General features: G+C 40.9%; 1 protein-coding gene across 5 annotated transcripts in view; it reads left to right on the forward strand.

Annotated features, from left to right (window-relative positions):
• Positions 1–14,843, forward strand: part of col14a1a (collagen, type XIV, alpha 1a) — a 139,477-nt gene that overhangs the window by 12,557 nt on the left and 112,077 nt on the right. For 4 of the 5 annotated variants that reach the window (XM_084088320.1, XM_084088322.1, XM_084088318.1 and 1 more), the window contains exons 4-5: positions 2,916–3,059; positions 3,337–3,423. In XM_084088320.1, coding sequence (XP_083944446.1) covers positions 2,916–3,059; positions 3,337–3,423 — 231 coding nt within the window. The remainder of the gene's footprint in view (positions 1–2,915; positions 3,060–3,336; positions 3,424–14,843) is intronic. The other variant, XM_084088319.1, reaches the window with a different exon arrangement.

Consider the following 14,843-nt stretch of genomic DNA (forward strand, 5'->3'; position numbering starts at 1 on the left):
GAATCATGATAGTCTGGTGTGGAGTGCCCTCTTGTGGCTCTCAAGGGCACTCCAGCTGGTGACCGTTACATAGCCCCCCCTTTAAGGAGCGGATTCCAGACGCTCCTAAAACTGTCCAGGAGGGAGGTGGAGCAGAGTCGGACCCGGGGGCGGGATGGAGGGCCAGGCCCGTGCAGCGGAAGAGGACCTGAAGACTCCGGCAGAGCGGAAGGCCAGGGCGGAGCAGGCTGTGCAGGCGACCAGGGCGGAGCAGGCTGTGCCTGCGACCAGGGCGGATCAGGCTGTGCAGGCGACCAGGGCGGATCAGGCTGTGCAGGCGACCAGGGATGAGACGACCCTTCAGGCGGCCAGGGAGGAGACGACCCTTCAGGCGGCCAGGGCGGAGACGACCCTTCAGGCGGCCAGGGCGGAGACGACCCTTCAGGCGGCCAGGGAGGCGACCATGGCACAGGAACAGACACCGGTTCAGGGACAGGAACAGACACCGGCTCAGGGACAGGAACAGACACCGGCTCAGGGACAGGAACAGACACCGGCTCAGGGACAGGAACAGACACCGGCTCAGGGACAGGAACAGACACCGGCTCAGGGACAGGAACAGACACCGGCTCAGGGACAGGAACAGACACCGGCTCAGGGACAGGAACAGACACCGGCTCAGGGACAGGGACAGGAACGGGCTCAGGGACAGGAACGGGCTCAGGGACAGGAACGGGCTCAGAGGATGCGGCGGCCATCTTGTCCGAAGACACAGGCGTGGAGTCGGCCATCTTGTCCGAAGACACAGGCGTGGAGTCGGCCATCTTGTCCGAAGACACAGGCGTGGAGTCGGCCATCTTGTCCGAAGACACAGGCGTGGAGTCGGCCATCTTGTCCGAAGACACAGGCGTGGAGAGAGGAACAGATTCAGGCTCAGTATCAGGATCAGATTCAGGCTCAGGAACAGATTCAGTCTCGGCGGGATGAGACTCTTGACGGGCGGACATGACGTGAAGCTCAGTCTCTGGATCGGCTGACGTGACGTGAAGCTCAGTCTCTGGATCAGGATCAGGGCACTCTGAGCTTGACGGGACCAGCGGCGGCGAGGGCTTTGGGCTGGGTAGGACCAGCGGCGAAGAGGACTCTGAGCTGGTTAGGACCAGCGATGAAGAGGGCTCTGAACTGGACGGAACCAGCAGCGAAGAGGGCTCTGAGCTGGGCAGGACCAGCTGCAAAGAGGGCTCTGAGCTGGACGGGACCAGCGGTGAAGAGGGCTCTGTGCTGGACGGGACCAGCGGTGAAGGCTCTAGCTTGGCGGGCATGTCGCTTGCTGTCTCAGGCACGGCGGGCATGACGCTCTCAGTCTCAGGGACGGCGGGCATGACGCATACTGCCTTGGCTTCGGCAGATTTGGCGCGAAGTGCAGGCTCGGCTGGACTGGCGTGAAGTGCAGGCTCGGCTGGACTGGCGTGAAGTGCAGGCTCGGCTGGACTGGCGTGAAGTGCAGGCTCGGCTGGACTGGCGTGAAGTGCAGGCTCGGCTGGACTGGCGTGAAGTGCATTCTTGGCAGACGTGACGTGATGTGTAGACTCGGCAGGACGAAACCCTAGAACGATGGCCCTCTTGGCAGCGCGTGCAGACATAAGCGGGGGATCGGCCACGCTGGAAACCGGTCCTGTACGTCCATAGACCGATCCAGTGGCTGGCAAGACGTGATGATTCCCAGGTCGGGCGGGCAAGACGTGAACTGACTCTGGCTGGGCAGACTGGACGTGGAGCTGTGAAGACCCTGGACTGGACGCGGCCAGCGGTGAGGGCTCTTGGGGTACTGTGAACTTGCAGGGTGTTTCATCAGCCAAGCCCACAGTAAATGTCGTACCGCTCAAGGAGAGGGCCAGGTCGACATACCCTTCTAGGGTCCAGTCGGTATAGTCCTCCGGCATCAATTGAGCAACATCATCATCCAGCCCGCTCAAAAACAGGTCCATGAGCTGGGTGTCATTTAACGTTCCCAGATGACAGCAAGACAAAAAGTCCCTCGCATACCTCTCAATAGGCTGGCCATCTTGGAACACAGAACAAAGGAACTTCCTCAGGGCCTGGTTGCTGACAACTGCTGGATCCATATGTGGCGAAGTCTTCTGTTACGAACTGCTCCGAGACACGAAGGTTGAGGATCCAAATGCAGTTTATTTAAAGTGTTATTCAGAATCGCAGTCAAAATCCAGGCAAAGGTCATACACAGGCAGGCAATCCAACAAACAGACAAATCCAGAGGGTGAGGCAAAAACAGGAAAACCAAGACACGGGCAGAGATCAAGAACCAGGAATAGCGACAACAAAGGAAATGCTCAGAAATGCAGAGGAATAACGTACAAGACTTCGCAGGGAATAATGATGTGAACCAGGCTTATATAGGGTGAACTAAACAATATAATGAGACACAGGTGAATGTGATAATCAGGGATGATGAGTCCGGGCAGTGAATTATGGGAAATGTAGTTGTGAGTGAATCATGATAGTCTGGTGTGGAGTGCCCTCTTGTGGCTCTCAAGGGCACTCCAGCTGGTGACCGTTACAATTATATAATTACACTGTGACAAGGACACCTTAAAATAAAGTGTAACCAAACTGAGTACATATTATCTTCTTGTTATATTTTTATATAGTTTTATATTTATACTTTTTTTGGCAACTTTTTGGCAAAGTGATTTGTTAATTTATTATTTTATTTTGTTCCCTCCAGAGTATTAATTATTATTAATAGCATTATCATTACAAGCATTATTCCCCTCTGACATTGCATCTAAACAAACTGCTTGGCACTGACAGTCAGACAATAAAGAACTGGTTTTGATTCTGATAGAAACAGGCATGCAAGACAGTGCATACTAACCATCCTCTTTCTGATTTCTCTGATTTGTTTCTGATGACAGGTGGGGAAACAAGCGAGTTGCAAATTGCAAGGGGAGAGAATAAAGCAATAATAAAGGATTTTAATCCCAGGAAGGAGTATGCAGTCAAGGTTATAGCTGTGAGTGGAAACCTGCACAGCCGAGCACTTCAGGGAAAATACACTGGTATGAAATACCTTGTTTCTTTGAAGCAATCCCACTGAAACAGATGGCAAGTGAAAATAATGTGTTTGATTGTAGCCTCCTTTGTGTTTTAAGACAGAATAAAATAAAGTGCCTTGACAATATCTGCTTCAGTTGTACATAGTGACAGTCTATACAAAATATATATAGGGCTACATGTTTACAATTAGTTGAAATTTTGTTATACATATACAATATTTATATATCTATATGTATGACACAGTATTTTGGACTTTAATCCCTCATGTGTCTTCAACAGAAGACCAGAGCGGTGATGGAGACACCACTCAACCTCAAAGACTGAAAGAAGCTGGACCTGTGGAAGAAGGCAATGAGATCTCAGGAGGTAGAGCCAATGTTTAACCTCTCAAGATGGAAATTTTACTGCTCAGATGTTGCTTTTTCATAGCTCAGGATCCTTAATGGAGTTCTCAGTGATTTTTCAAGTTTCAAGTTTATTTCAGATGTTAAAAATCCTTTTTTCATACAGTAATAGACAATCTGTTTTCATGAGAAAATGTAACTATTTTATGAACTGGCGATTTCGAATGACGATTGGGGTGTAAGCAGGTCGTATGAAAGCGCATGAATGAGGTCTTGCATACAGTATCTTATGAATTCGCCAATGCATAACATTTATTTGAGAGCGTGTTGTTAAAATATTTAAATAGATAGCTCAGGGTAATTCCTCCCTAGTCTTGTGAGAATTTGTTGATATTGAAATCTCTGATTTTTGATGGCAAACTTTGGTATCTTGGGAAATCTGAACACAGTTTGTGACGTTGTTGAAAGCATGTGAGGATCTTTTTCTGCAAGATGCAATACATGAAAATCGAGACAGCTGAGATGTTAAAATGATCTCTCTTGTTCTTATCTCTTCTGGGTCTCACAATTGTCTTCCTTTTTTCACTTTTTCACTTTTTAACATTATAAGATATATGAATTTCTCCATACGATCCTCTGAGACTTATTTTTGCTGTTTTTCCAGTGAGAGCTGCCCTACTGTCAAGATATTTCAGCCACGACTCAGTATAAGATAAGAACCCAAACTGGCTGAAGTTGCAGAGGGCACCTCTCTGTAGATCACATATTTGCCGGTTTTAATATCCCTGGCATACTTGACAAAAAGAGCATGTACAGGACGTCAAAGTCATAGATGATGTTCCTGTCTGAATTTTTCCACTGGAGTCTCTCAGGGCCAGACCTTAGCCACAACTCAGTCAAATATCACAGCAATTTGTTACAATTCTGAGGGTATTATGTACACAAAAGTATCCATGCTGGATTTTTGACCAAAATTAAATGTACCAATGAAACCGAGAAGAATGAATGCGAGGGAAAGGTTACCGAGCTCATGGTTGGCTGTGCACGAAACGTGTCTCCAGCCCCTCTAAGCTTGCTTTTTGCTGGACTCAAAAGAGAGTTCAGCTTTGTTTAGATGTGAACATTGATGTTGTTCAGTGGGTGTAAAACAGCCCAGGCTGATTGGAGGCTGAAATGTGCTCTTAAGTGAAGCATTTAACTTGGGTCCCTCTGTAGGACGGCAGCTTTTGTACTACATGGTCTCGCATCTGTTGTTCGGAGTCTTTAATTTCGAGCCCCTCAGTCCGACTGCCAAATGGCAGAAGTTTGAAATTGGTATGGCTCACACAGACCTTAGCTGTCCCGTTTTCCTCTTCAGACTTCCGTCAGAGTGGGCAGGATTTGGCACATGGACTCCAAGTGGGTGGTTGAGCTCTGATTCTGCTCAGTTTTGTTAAGACTGACTGCGCTTTGATTATGACTGAGCACTAATTTGATTCTCTGCTTAAGATCTCATTAGCGCTGAATAACAATGAGATAATATTTCAAACTAAGAATTTGATTATGGGAAGCACACAAATGGGGGTTATCGCTGGCACAAGGCATATCCAGACAGATAGATGAAGTCCTGCTATCCGCGTATGTGTGCGCGCTGGTAGGTTGGGATGGTGGGCTATCACAAAATCAGACTCTCCTTTGATGTGCCATCCCTGGGAATCAGTCCAAGCAGACAGAATGAAAGTAAATGGTTATCTGAGAATCCGGGTACACCGGTGTGGGCTGTGAAACGGCACTTTGAGCTCAACAAAAAGGTCAAATTTTTATATCTCTCTTCTCTCCCAATCCTTTTATTCTCAAATGAGCGTTTCCAGAAGCAAATTGAAAGGTGTCATAAACACAAAGCTGTTGCCTTTTAATTTCTCACCAAGCACATCTTTACAAGATGTCTGTAATTGTGCTCATGCTTAACATCTGTGGATATAAATGAGGAAAAGAAATAAATTGCAGCCAGCGGTGTAAACTCTGCAGTCAAATGAACAAACAAACACTCAAATGGCAAGCAGTAATACTTATGTATGGCTAGCATACACTTACCAGCTTTTCAACAAATCAGTTACAGATGACTACTAGTTCATAAGCATTACCCATTTATATATATATACTGTACCGACCAAAAAAATGGGGTCTGTAAGATTTTTCTAAAAGATTTTTCAGCAAGGACACATTAATAGTGACATTAACAACGTTACAAAAGATTTCTATTTGAAATAAATGCTGTTCTTTTAAACTTTCTTTTCATCAAAGAATATATCATGGTTTCCACAAAACTTTTCAACTGATAATAATAAGAAATGTTTTTGTTTTTTTTAGCAGCAAATCGGCATATTAGAATGATTTCTGAAGGATCATGTGGCTTTGACAGGAGTTATGATTCTGAAAATTCAGCTTTGCCATCATAGGAATAAATAAAATATAAATTAATAAAATAATAAAAGTTATTTTAAATTGTAATAATATTTTACAATATTACAATTTTTACTGTATTTTTCATTAAATAAATAAATAAAACCAAAAACTTAAAAAAAATCTTACCAACCCCAAATGGTATGGTGTTTATATTGATCCATCATGATATCAAATATTGGAAAAAACGTTGTAGAATTAGCAGAAATTTTGATTTATCCCAGTGACTCAAATCTTTAGAATTTGTTCATAAAAAAGATTTGTTTACTTTTGAGTTGTTCAAAGAGTCTTTCTGCAGGTTTCATTGCAAGTAGGTGGCAACAAGTGAGCATCTTATGCGCGTTATGAGTCATTGAATCATTCATTGACGACCAAAACAATGACTATGTACAACATAGACGGGCATTATGCAAAATGTCTTTTCTAGTGACGTAGAACCATAACGCAATGGCATTCGAATTACAGACGACTCGCTTACACTGTAAAAAATTAAACCGTGATTTTTACGGTAAAAAAACGGCAGCTGTGATTGCCAGTACTTTGCCGTCAAAAATACGGTAGCAACGTTATTGGTTTTACAGACTTAACTTAAAATTTACAGTAATAAACCGTAATTCATTATCTGATATAATGTGAATTTAATGTCCTATTGAAGTATTAATATCTGTTTTGTACCATTGTAATACACTGATAACCACTCTCACATGATGAGAGTCACATGATCAATCAAAGCTCATCACAAGCAGCTCTTCCACAAGAAATGTAATACTAATATAATAGAAGCTGCACAGTGTCATTCACACAAACATTAAACACCATCATGGTAACACACATGACATTTTAAAAATGCAATAAACATTAATTTAACAACATTAAATGTAACATAAAACCCTAATGTACATAACTGATTAGATCAAACTAAGAAAACTATGAAGAAACATAGTTATTTTAACAAAAATAGATCAAATGTGAAGTGTCACGCAGGGAATTGTGGGAATGTCAATTTACAGTTTTTCACTGTAAATTATACAATGAGTTGTTCTTTTTCACTTTCAAAAACTGTAAATTTAACGGTATTTTACAGTAAAATTACATTAAATGTACCATTAGATCTATCACAGTTATTTACCGTATATAGTACGGAAACTTTCTGTTAACCAATTAACAGTTTTTCACTGTAGCATCTTTTACCGTTAAAATCACGATAATTTTTTACAGTGTAGGCGGTTCAGAGTTGGTTATTTTTTTTGGGAGACAATGGCTGTATCCGCAATCGCCCCCTAAACCCTCAATCACTATTCCCTACGTTAGTCCACTAATGTTCACTTGAAGGAGTGAATGAAAACGAGTGAGCGAATTTGGACAGCCGTTGAGCGTACATTGGCTGTACACTCGTTATTGCGGTGCATTGTGGTATGCACCGCATGTGAGTGCACTCGATAACGTCCACTTATTGGTTTTGGACACCACTACAAATGGCTGTCCCCTCAAATAATGCCCTATTAGAGGGTATAGGGGGCATTTTGGATTCAGCCAATAACTTTATCGTACAATTTCGACTTTACAACTTTGCAGACCGTTTACATTCACAAACAGCTATATTACACACTGCATGTAAGGGAATATTTGAAAACCATAATAGACGCACTTTAAAGATTCATTGGAAAACACTAGAAACATGCAGCAGTTATGTTTATTTAATGAGAAAGGTGTTCAGAATGCAACTTCCGCTGTCTGGGCGTGATAGTCTTTGTCTGGGCTTGCTGGAAAAGGTGTCGGGGGTCAGTGGTCACGTCTGTTTCAGACAAAGCTCCCTTCTCCCACCTCCCCGTTAATAGTGTGGGAGGAGAAGCCTGATAATGGTCTTTTCTGACCTTTTTTTTGTCAAAGGGCAGGGCACTGGACTAATATGAGAGGGCTGTTGTTTAGGAATTCAATACCTGTAGCCACTGTAATCTAGAGAGAGATGATATCACCCCTTGAGAGTACCCAAGGTGACTGTGCTTTGCTTCACCTCAGATTACCTTTTTTCTAATGAAAATCAGCCTCACCTGATGGTATTTTTAATGTAAGATTTTTCGCAGAGGGAGGTGCTTTTAATAAAGGATCGTTGGTGTGGAACATTATTCTTGGATGTGCTGTATAAGGTGCAGAGATGGCTGTCCTTTAAAGCGCTCCGCTACCCTGCATTAGGGTGTGCGACGCACTGGGAATGCTAATAATGTCTATTTTGGCTCCGGTCTCAGGTGGCAGGCTGCTGAGGTTAGCAGTGATAAGAGCGACTCTGTGGATCTTCCTCACAAGGAGGAAGGAGCTCCAGGACTTTCTCTGAAGGAGACTTTCGGAGTGTGACATCTTATCTGGCCCAGCGGCCCAATGGTGGAGGGAGCCGATAGGCAGAGCGCGTGGCAACCGCAGCGGCGTCAAATCGCAGATAGACCATTTTTGGTGTGTCAGCTGAACTATGTCTTAAAATGTTCTGCTCAGTGTTGTGCAATTCACATCTGTCTGGTAGTGCTTTCATGAATACTTTTATATGACTACAGCAACAAATAAGTATATGCCATACCAAATTATTTAAATGTTAATCACAGATTTATGCATTCTTCAGGGAGGCTTTCAAACACTCACCACTTAATTTACACCAGTAGGATGTTTCTGGATCAATATCTGTTGTTGTTGCTATGATTAGCTTGCTCTAAACAAAGGCAATGATCAGTTGTTAATCAGGCAATCAAAGAATATTGATCAAGGAAGCTTTCAGGCATGGTCACAGTTATTTCAACAGTACTGGTAGTACAGAAAAGCAAAAAAAAAAAAAAAAAACTTCAGAATTTAAAAATTTCATAAATCAATCAATAAGGGCCTGATGTCCCTTCAATGATCTGTAATTACTTGTTTTTAATAAGTAATGTTATTGAGAACTTTCACTGGTTCCATTTAATTCCGGTTCTGATACCTCTTAATGGTAGCCTGGATGCCAGCCGAACTTAGCCCCGCCCACAAAATTTTTAGGTCGGGAAGTTCGGTCTGGACTCGATCCGTTGAGGAGCTATTATGCCCGAACAAAAATTGTTCAGACCAATCAAATTGTCAGGGCGGGCTTTATACGATGATGGACAGATGAGCAATGGTAACGTAATCATCCACGTCATCAACGAGCACTTGGGTTGAATTCAAATGACTGCCGCTGGAGAATTGAGATTTCAAGTCAGATAGAATAAATGCATATTTGGCGTGCTGTCTGAGGAGAGGGCTCGGGCTCGGGCTCGGGCTCGGTGTTCGGCCCGAACCCAAAGTACTCCCCCCGTATTCATGGCTGTGGAAGAACAAGCCGAGAGTGAGTGGAGGGATGCTGAAAACTGTCAAGGAATGTTAGGTGAGTTGACTGAGTGAATATATATGCTTCCTCTCATGCTGATAGTGTAGACGGTAGACGGTTATTGTTTGATGACAAGTTGATTGGACTGATTATTTGAACGTGCTCCTCCCGAACTTTGTTTATGAAACATGTGTAGATTCCGCCATCGCGTCTGTTATAGAAGATATCGACAGCGCATTCATTTTAAAAGAGGAACAGAGAACCGCGATCAAGGCATTTGTCGATCGGAAACATGAATGAAAACATACGTCACTTACTCCGTTGCTCTGATTGGTTGTAGGTCTATCCAATTGAGTGCAGAGGCATTTTCCTTCCTGGTTCGGTTGAAACACGCCCCATAATCAAAGCTCAATGGAGCAGTATCAGACTCACATTCTGACTAGAATCTGAGTATGACGACGTCAGGCTATCTTAATGGTCCACTTAATGAGTGTTTTAAATATTTTAATATTTTGAAGAAAAAAAAGCCAACATTTTGATAATATTTATGTTTTACATAATTATCATGAAAAAATATTAAATACCAATATTAAACAAACTAAATATTATCTTTTATTCATTCATTTATTTTTATAATATACCACTGACAAAACAGCCAATTTGTTCAGGTGTCATTTAGAGCAGTAAATAGAAGAAAATCGTTTTTTTTCTGTTGTGAGACCTTTATTTTAAAAGACGAACGTGAAAGCTGTTAATTCTTTTGTTAGACGCCGTTAGTGCTGGGATGGTACTTGTGTGTGTATGTGTGTGTGATAAATGAGTGAATAAATGAGAACCATTGATTTAGACTACACTGGTCATGCTCTATGTTTTTTTTATTGACTAAAAAATAACCTACTCAAAAATGGTAATTTGTTTAAGAATCTTGTAAGGTTTTGATTTACTAAAAGAACAGATTCAAAATAGTCATTAGTTTGGAAATCAGATTGCACTGATTGTATGGTATGTTTTTGTTTGGGTTAGGGTTAGGCTTTTAACTACTCAAAAGTGTCATTAGATGGGTAATCGTAGACTAGACTGAATCATGTATGTTTAATAATCTGTATGGTTTTGATTCACTGAAATAATAGATTCAAAAGAGTCATTCGTTTGGAAATCAGACTACGCTGGTCATGCTGTATGATTTTGAGTCACTAAAAGAATAGATGAAAAAGGGTAATTCGTTTGCGAATCTGACTTGATTGATGTATGTTTCGTGCTGTATACATTCAGTAGTTTCTACTGAATACAAGAAAGATTATCAGACTATTTTACCAAGTCTTTAAAATTCCAGGCTGATCGCTTGTTCTGCAGCCGTTCCCTCTTATTCTTGTGCTGATCAAGTGAGCGTATGTGGAATCTGTTTTGTGATTAATTTGTAGTAGCACTGGTGTAATCACATCAGCCATATTGCAAGAGAGAGCGCCAATCTTTGCCGTGCCAGATGTGAAACCAAAGGCCATTACAGGTGCTTAGCATCACACAGCTGCCCGCCTGGCCTTTTGCCCACACTAAGCAAACAAACTCTAGATGGGCCAGCTGTTTATTAAGGCCTGATTGAATTTTTCATTACAACTACAGTACTAGATCAGGAAGTCCACAAAAGACCTGTTATAGCCATTAGGCAGAATCAGCGCGAGTAAGGGATACACCGCTGCTGAATTCATTTCAATAGTGCTGTTTCGGTCATGGCCGTCTAGGGACCGGGGGTTTGAATTAAACTAAAGCTGTTAAGAGATTTGTTTCCTCTCTCATCTGGTCCCTCGTCTGCGATAGAAATACTTTTCTTTGAGCTCGGAACATTAAAGACAGATCAATGTCCAGTCCCACAGCGAATTTTGCTTTCTATGACCCTTTGTTTGTTTATAACTCTGTTACCGTACTCTCAAAAAAACTTTATGCATTTGAATTGCGTATTACAATTTCCATCCGTTTGGATTGTTACATTTTTAACATAAACTTAATGTGATGCACATTTGTCAGTCATTCATACATAAAATGGGTTGAAACTGATAAGATTTATGTAATAGTACTAATAAATATAATGTGTATAATATAGTATTCAATAACCATGTTTATATATTTTCATGTATGTATGTATGCCTGACAAATATGCAACACATTATTAGTTATTTATTAATTTGTTTAATTTAAAACTGTATGGATATTTTATGTGCAATTCATACATAAATCTTATATTTAGGCCTGAAAAAATATTTTTTTTACTATAGGTGTTCCAACAGGAAGTAAGGGTAAATTATAACCCCCATACATGAGACTATTGCAGTGGGACACCCTGGTTCATGCCTGATTTAATATCCCTTCCTGTAATTAAGAGAGAGGGCAGCTCAGGGCCAGCGAGGCTCTGATGTAATCATCAAGAGCTGGTATAATGCCTGGAGAGCCGTATATTTAATCTGTGTGTGTGTGTGTGTGTGTGTGTGTGTGTGTGTGTGTGTGTGTGTGTGTGTGTGTGTGTATGTGTGTGTGTGTGCGAATGAGTTTTTGCCGGGGTCTCAGCTGCAAACTTTCAATGAACAAGAGTTGCCGTTTATAGTGGACATTTCACATGTCCATGTTTCTCTGCTTCAAACACGCAGTGAGAATATGTAGAGCAGATCCGACAGCTGTAACATTGTGAACGGTACACGATTGTGTCATTCTGATGATGAGGTTACTGATGTGAGAATGTATTGCGTAGGACAGATCCTTTTTTCTTACTACTTACCAAATCTGTCACATATGACACTTGCAAAAAGCCTGTGGTAATGCGCTGCAAAAATATACACATTTTAATCAGTATTTTTGTCTTATTGTCCAGTTAAAGTACCTAAACATATTTTAACAATACCAATTTACTTAAGAACATTTCATAAGATATGTTTTTAGATAATATTTATTGTATTAAGTTTACTTTTCCTACCCCGTTAGCTTATTTTATTTGTTTATTTCAGCTTAAATTTAAAAAAAAATCTTAAACATTATCTGTATAAAAAAATAATATATATATATTTATATATGCCGTATATATACGCCATTTCTTACGCCATTCAAAAGATTAAGTAACAAAAACAAGTTTGGGGTCAGTAAGATTTTTTTTGAAAGAAATTAACATGTTTATTCAGCAGCAATGCATTAAATTGATCACAAATGTTAGTAAAGTAATTTTCAAATAAATGCTGTTCTTTTAAACTTTCTATTGATCAAAGATTCCTGAAAAAAGTGTCTTGGTTTACACAGAAATATTTAGCAGCACAACTGTTTTCACCATTAAGAATTATTTCTGAAGGATCATGCGACGGTATATATGCTGTGTAGTGTGTATATAAATACTGAAAAACAAGACTGTCTTTCTCTCTGTGTCCCCTTCTGTCCTATTTTGTTTCCTCTTTTCTCTTAATGTTCTTTCATTTTGCTCATGTCAACTCTCACCTTGCATGTGACCTACAGGACGTCTGCTGCGCGCTAATACAAGTCTCTGCTCAGGTGTTTGATGGGTATTTACAACGCTTTTCTCTGGTGTGGTAATAAAACCTCTGCCCCAGTACCTCCCACCGGGGGAATCAGTAATAATCCAGCGGGGCATAACTGTGAATATATGTGTGGAGCTTGTCCTCTGCACAAGCACCATTAAGCATCTGGGACTATGATGTGTTGGTCCCTCTCCATGAATTCATACGTCTTGGAGGAGAGTTTGGCAGCGATTCAGGGTCATTAAGATTTTAAATCTCGGATGAAATCTTCTTTAGGGAACAATACAACATTATAATGAAAAGACATTGTCTTGAAACACTGCAAAAATCACTTTCTTAATCAGCATTTTTGTCTTCCAGTAAAAATATGTAACCTTTAAAATGTATTATATATATACCGTATATAATTTATATTTAAAATAAAATTGTAATATTTGATGAACAACTTAAAGGAAAATCAAAAATGTTACCTGAACAATAAACAACTGAAATAAACAATTGTAAGTTGAAGTAAAATAATTAGAAAAAATGACAAAAGCACAAATAATTACTCAAATTGAAATAAATTAAAATGAAAACTGAAAATGTACAAATAGAATTTAATTCAAAATATGAATAAATACTATAATAATATATAAATAATATAAAAAGCACTGATTCTCTTATACAATATTGCTTTGTGTGTAAATGTAATACTTTTTAAAGGATGTTTAAAGGATTTTTAGATATTCTATTGAAAAACAAGACAAAAAGAATTAAGAAATTGATTTCTTTTTGTGGTCAGATTGAAGCTGATATGTGTATCTTGTCTAAGAGCACAAATTCTCATTATATTTTAATAGATGTAGTGCCTAAAATGGGGGCAACCCAACAACTGTCTGTTTAAAGCCGTGTTGGGCGGCTAATGGATGACTCAATAAGGAGTTCTCCTCAGACACCTCGCCCATATAAAGTGCCAGGCCTGAGGGAAGGCACAACTCGAGGGCAAACTGATATTTTCATAACATCTGTCAAACCTTTGAGAGGAAGCACGCTCGGCTTCTAAAATTTATCGCCACGTTAATCTCCAGTGCTATCATTTATTTAGGTTCTGCCCTCCTTCAGGATTTAGTAATGCCTCTGGTCATTTTTTCCAAGGACTGTTTTTTATGATGCACATGCATGGAGACCGAGATTTGGTGTTGTGTGGGCTGGTTTGACTGGCGGTTGATGAAACACAGAGCTGGATAATAGTGGCTCTTGTGGGATAGCGATTCTCCGTCCTGCCCTTCACCCGCACATGAGAAGAAGGTCAGAGATCGGACTGAACTGAAGCTGATGTAGGGGGCTTCTGAACATAAAAAGTAGTTCACTCATTACAGCAAAGGACACTAGGAGGGTGAGGTGGGCTTTTCTCGCTCTTTCTTTCTCATCCACATTATTTCCCTCTCTGGCACTAATTCCCCGTGCTCACATTTCAAAGTCTCGGACTAAAATGGTAAATGCCAAAGTGCAACATCTCTCAAAGCTGTTGCTACTTTTAGACTGCACCCTGTCTGGCCTATAGCTTAATGAAAATGAGTACTAATTAACCCCTATGAGGATCGCCTATATAATGACATCTGGGGAAGTGCTAGTCAAATTGATATCGCGGATGACTGCAACATGATGATGTAATGGGATACAAGTAATGGATGATGTACAATCAGACGGTCATTATCACAAAATGACCACCAACAGGTACATGAAGTGGATGAAACTTTTATATCCTGTCCACCTTATTTAAAGCTGCAGTCCGTAGTTTTTCCTCTTTGTCGCCATCTTTGTTCGAAATCTGCAATTGCAGTTATTCGCGGAATTATCAACTTTATGTGGGTTGTGCCTCGGCATGGCACAGCGCGGATGAATCCGATGTTTTGAGGAGAATGTGCGGCTGTCAGTCACCGCGCCGGTGTGGATACTGTCATTCGGAATCACAGATTTTACTTTTTGGAAGTATGACGAACATAATAATTTTTTACCAGAAAATGTCGTCTGAACAAGTAACATCCACTTTTGTTCTGACCAACTAAGGGGAAAAAAGCATTGCAGTAAATCACGCTGATTAAATCTAACGATCGCTTATGTCTTACCTGTCCAGCAGAAAAAAAGCTGTCTCTGCATCCGTTTTGAACCGCTTCAAAACAC

The sequence above is a fragment of the Abramis brama genome, assembly GCF_963993115.1.
Source record: "Abramis brama genome assembly, chromosome: 17".
Taxonomy (NCBI): domain Eukaryota; kingdom Metazoa; phylum Chordata; class Actinopteri; order Cypriniformes; family Leuciscidae; genus Abramis; species Abramis brama.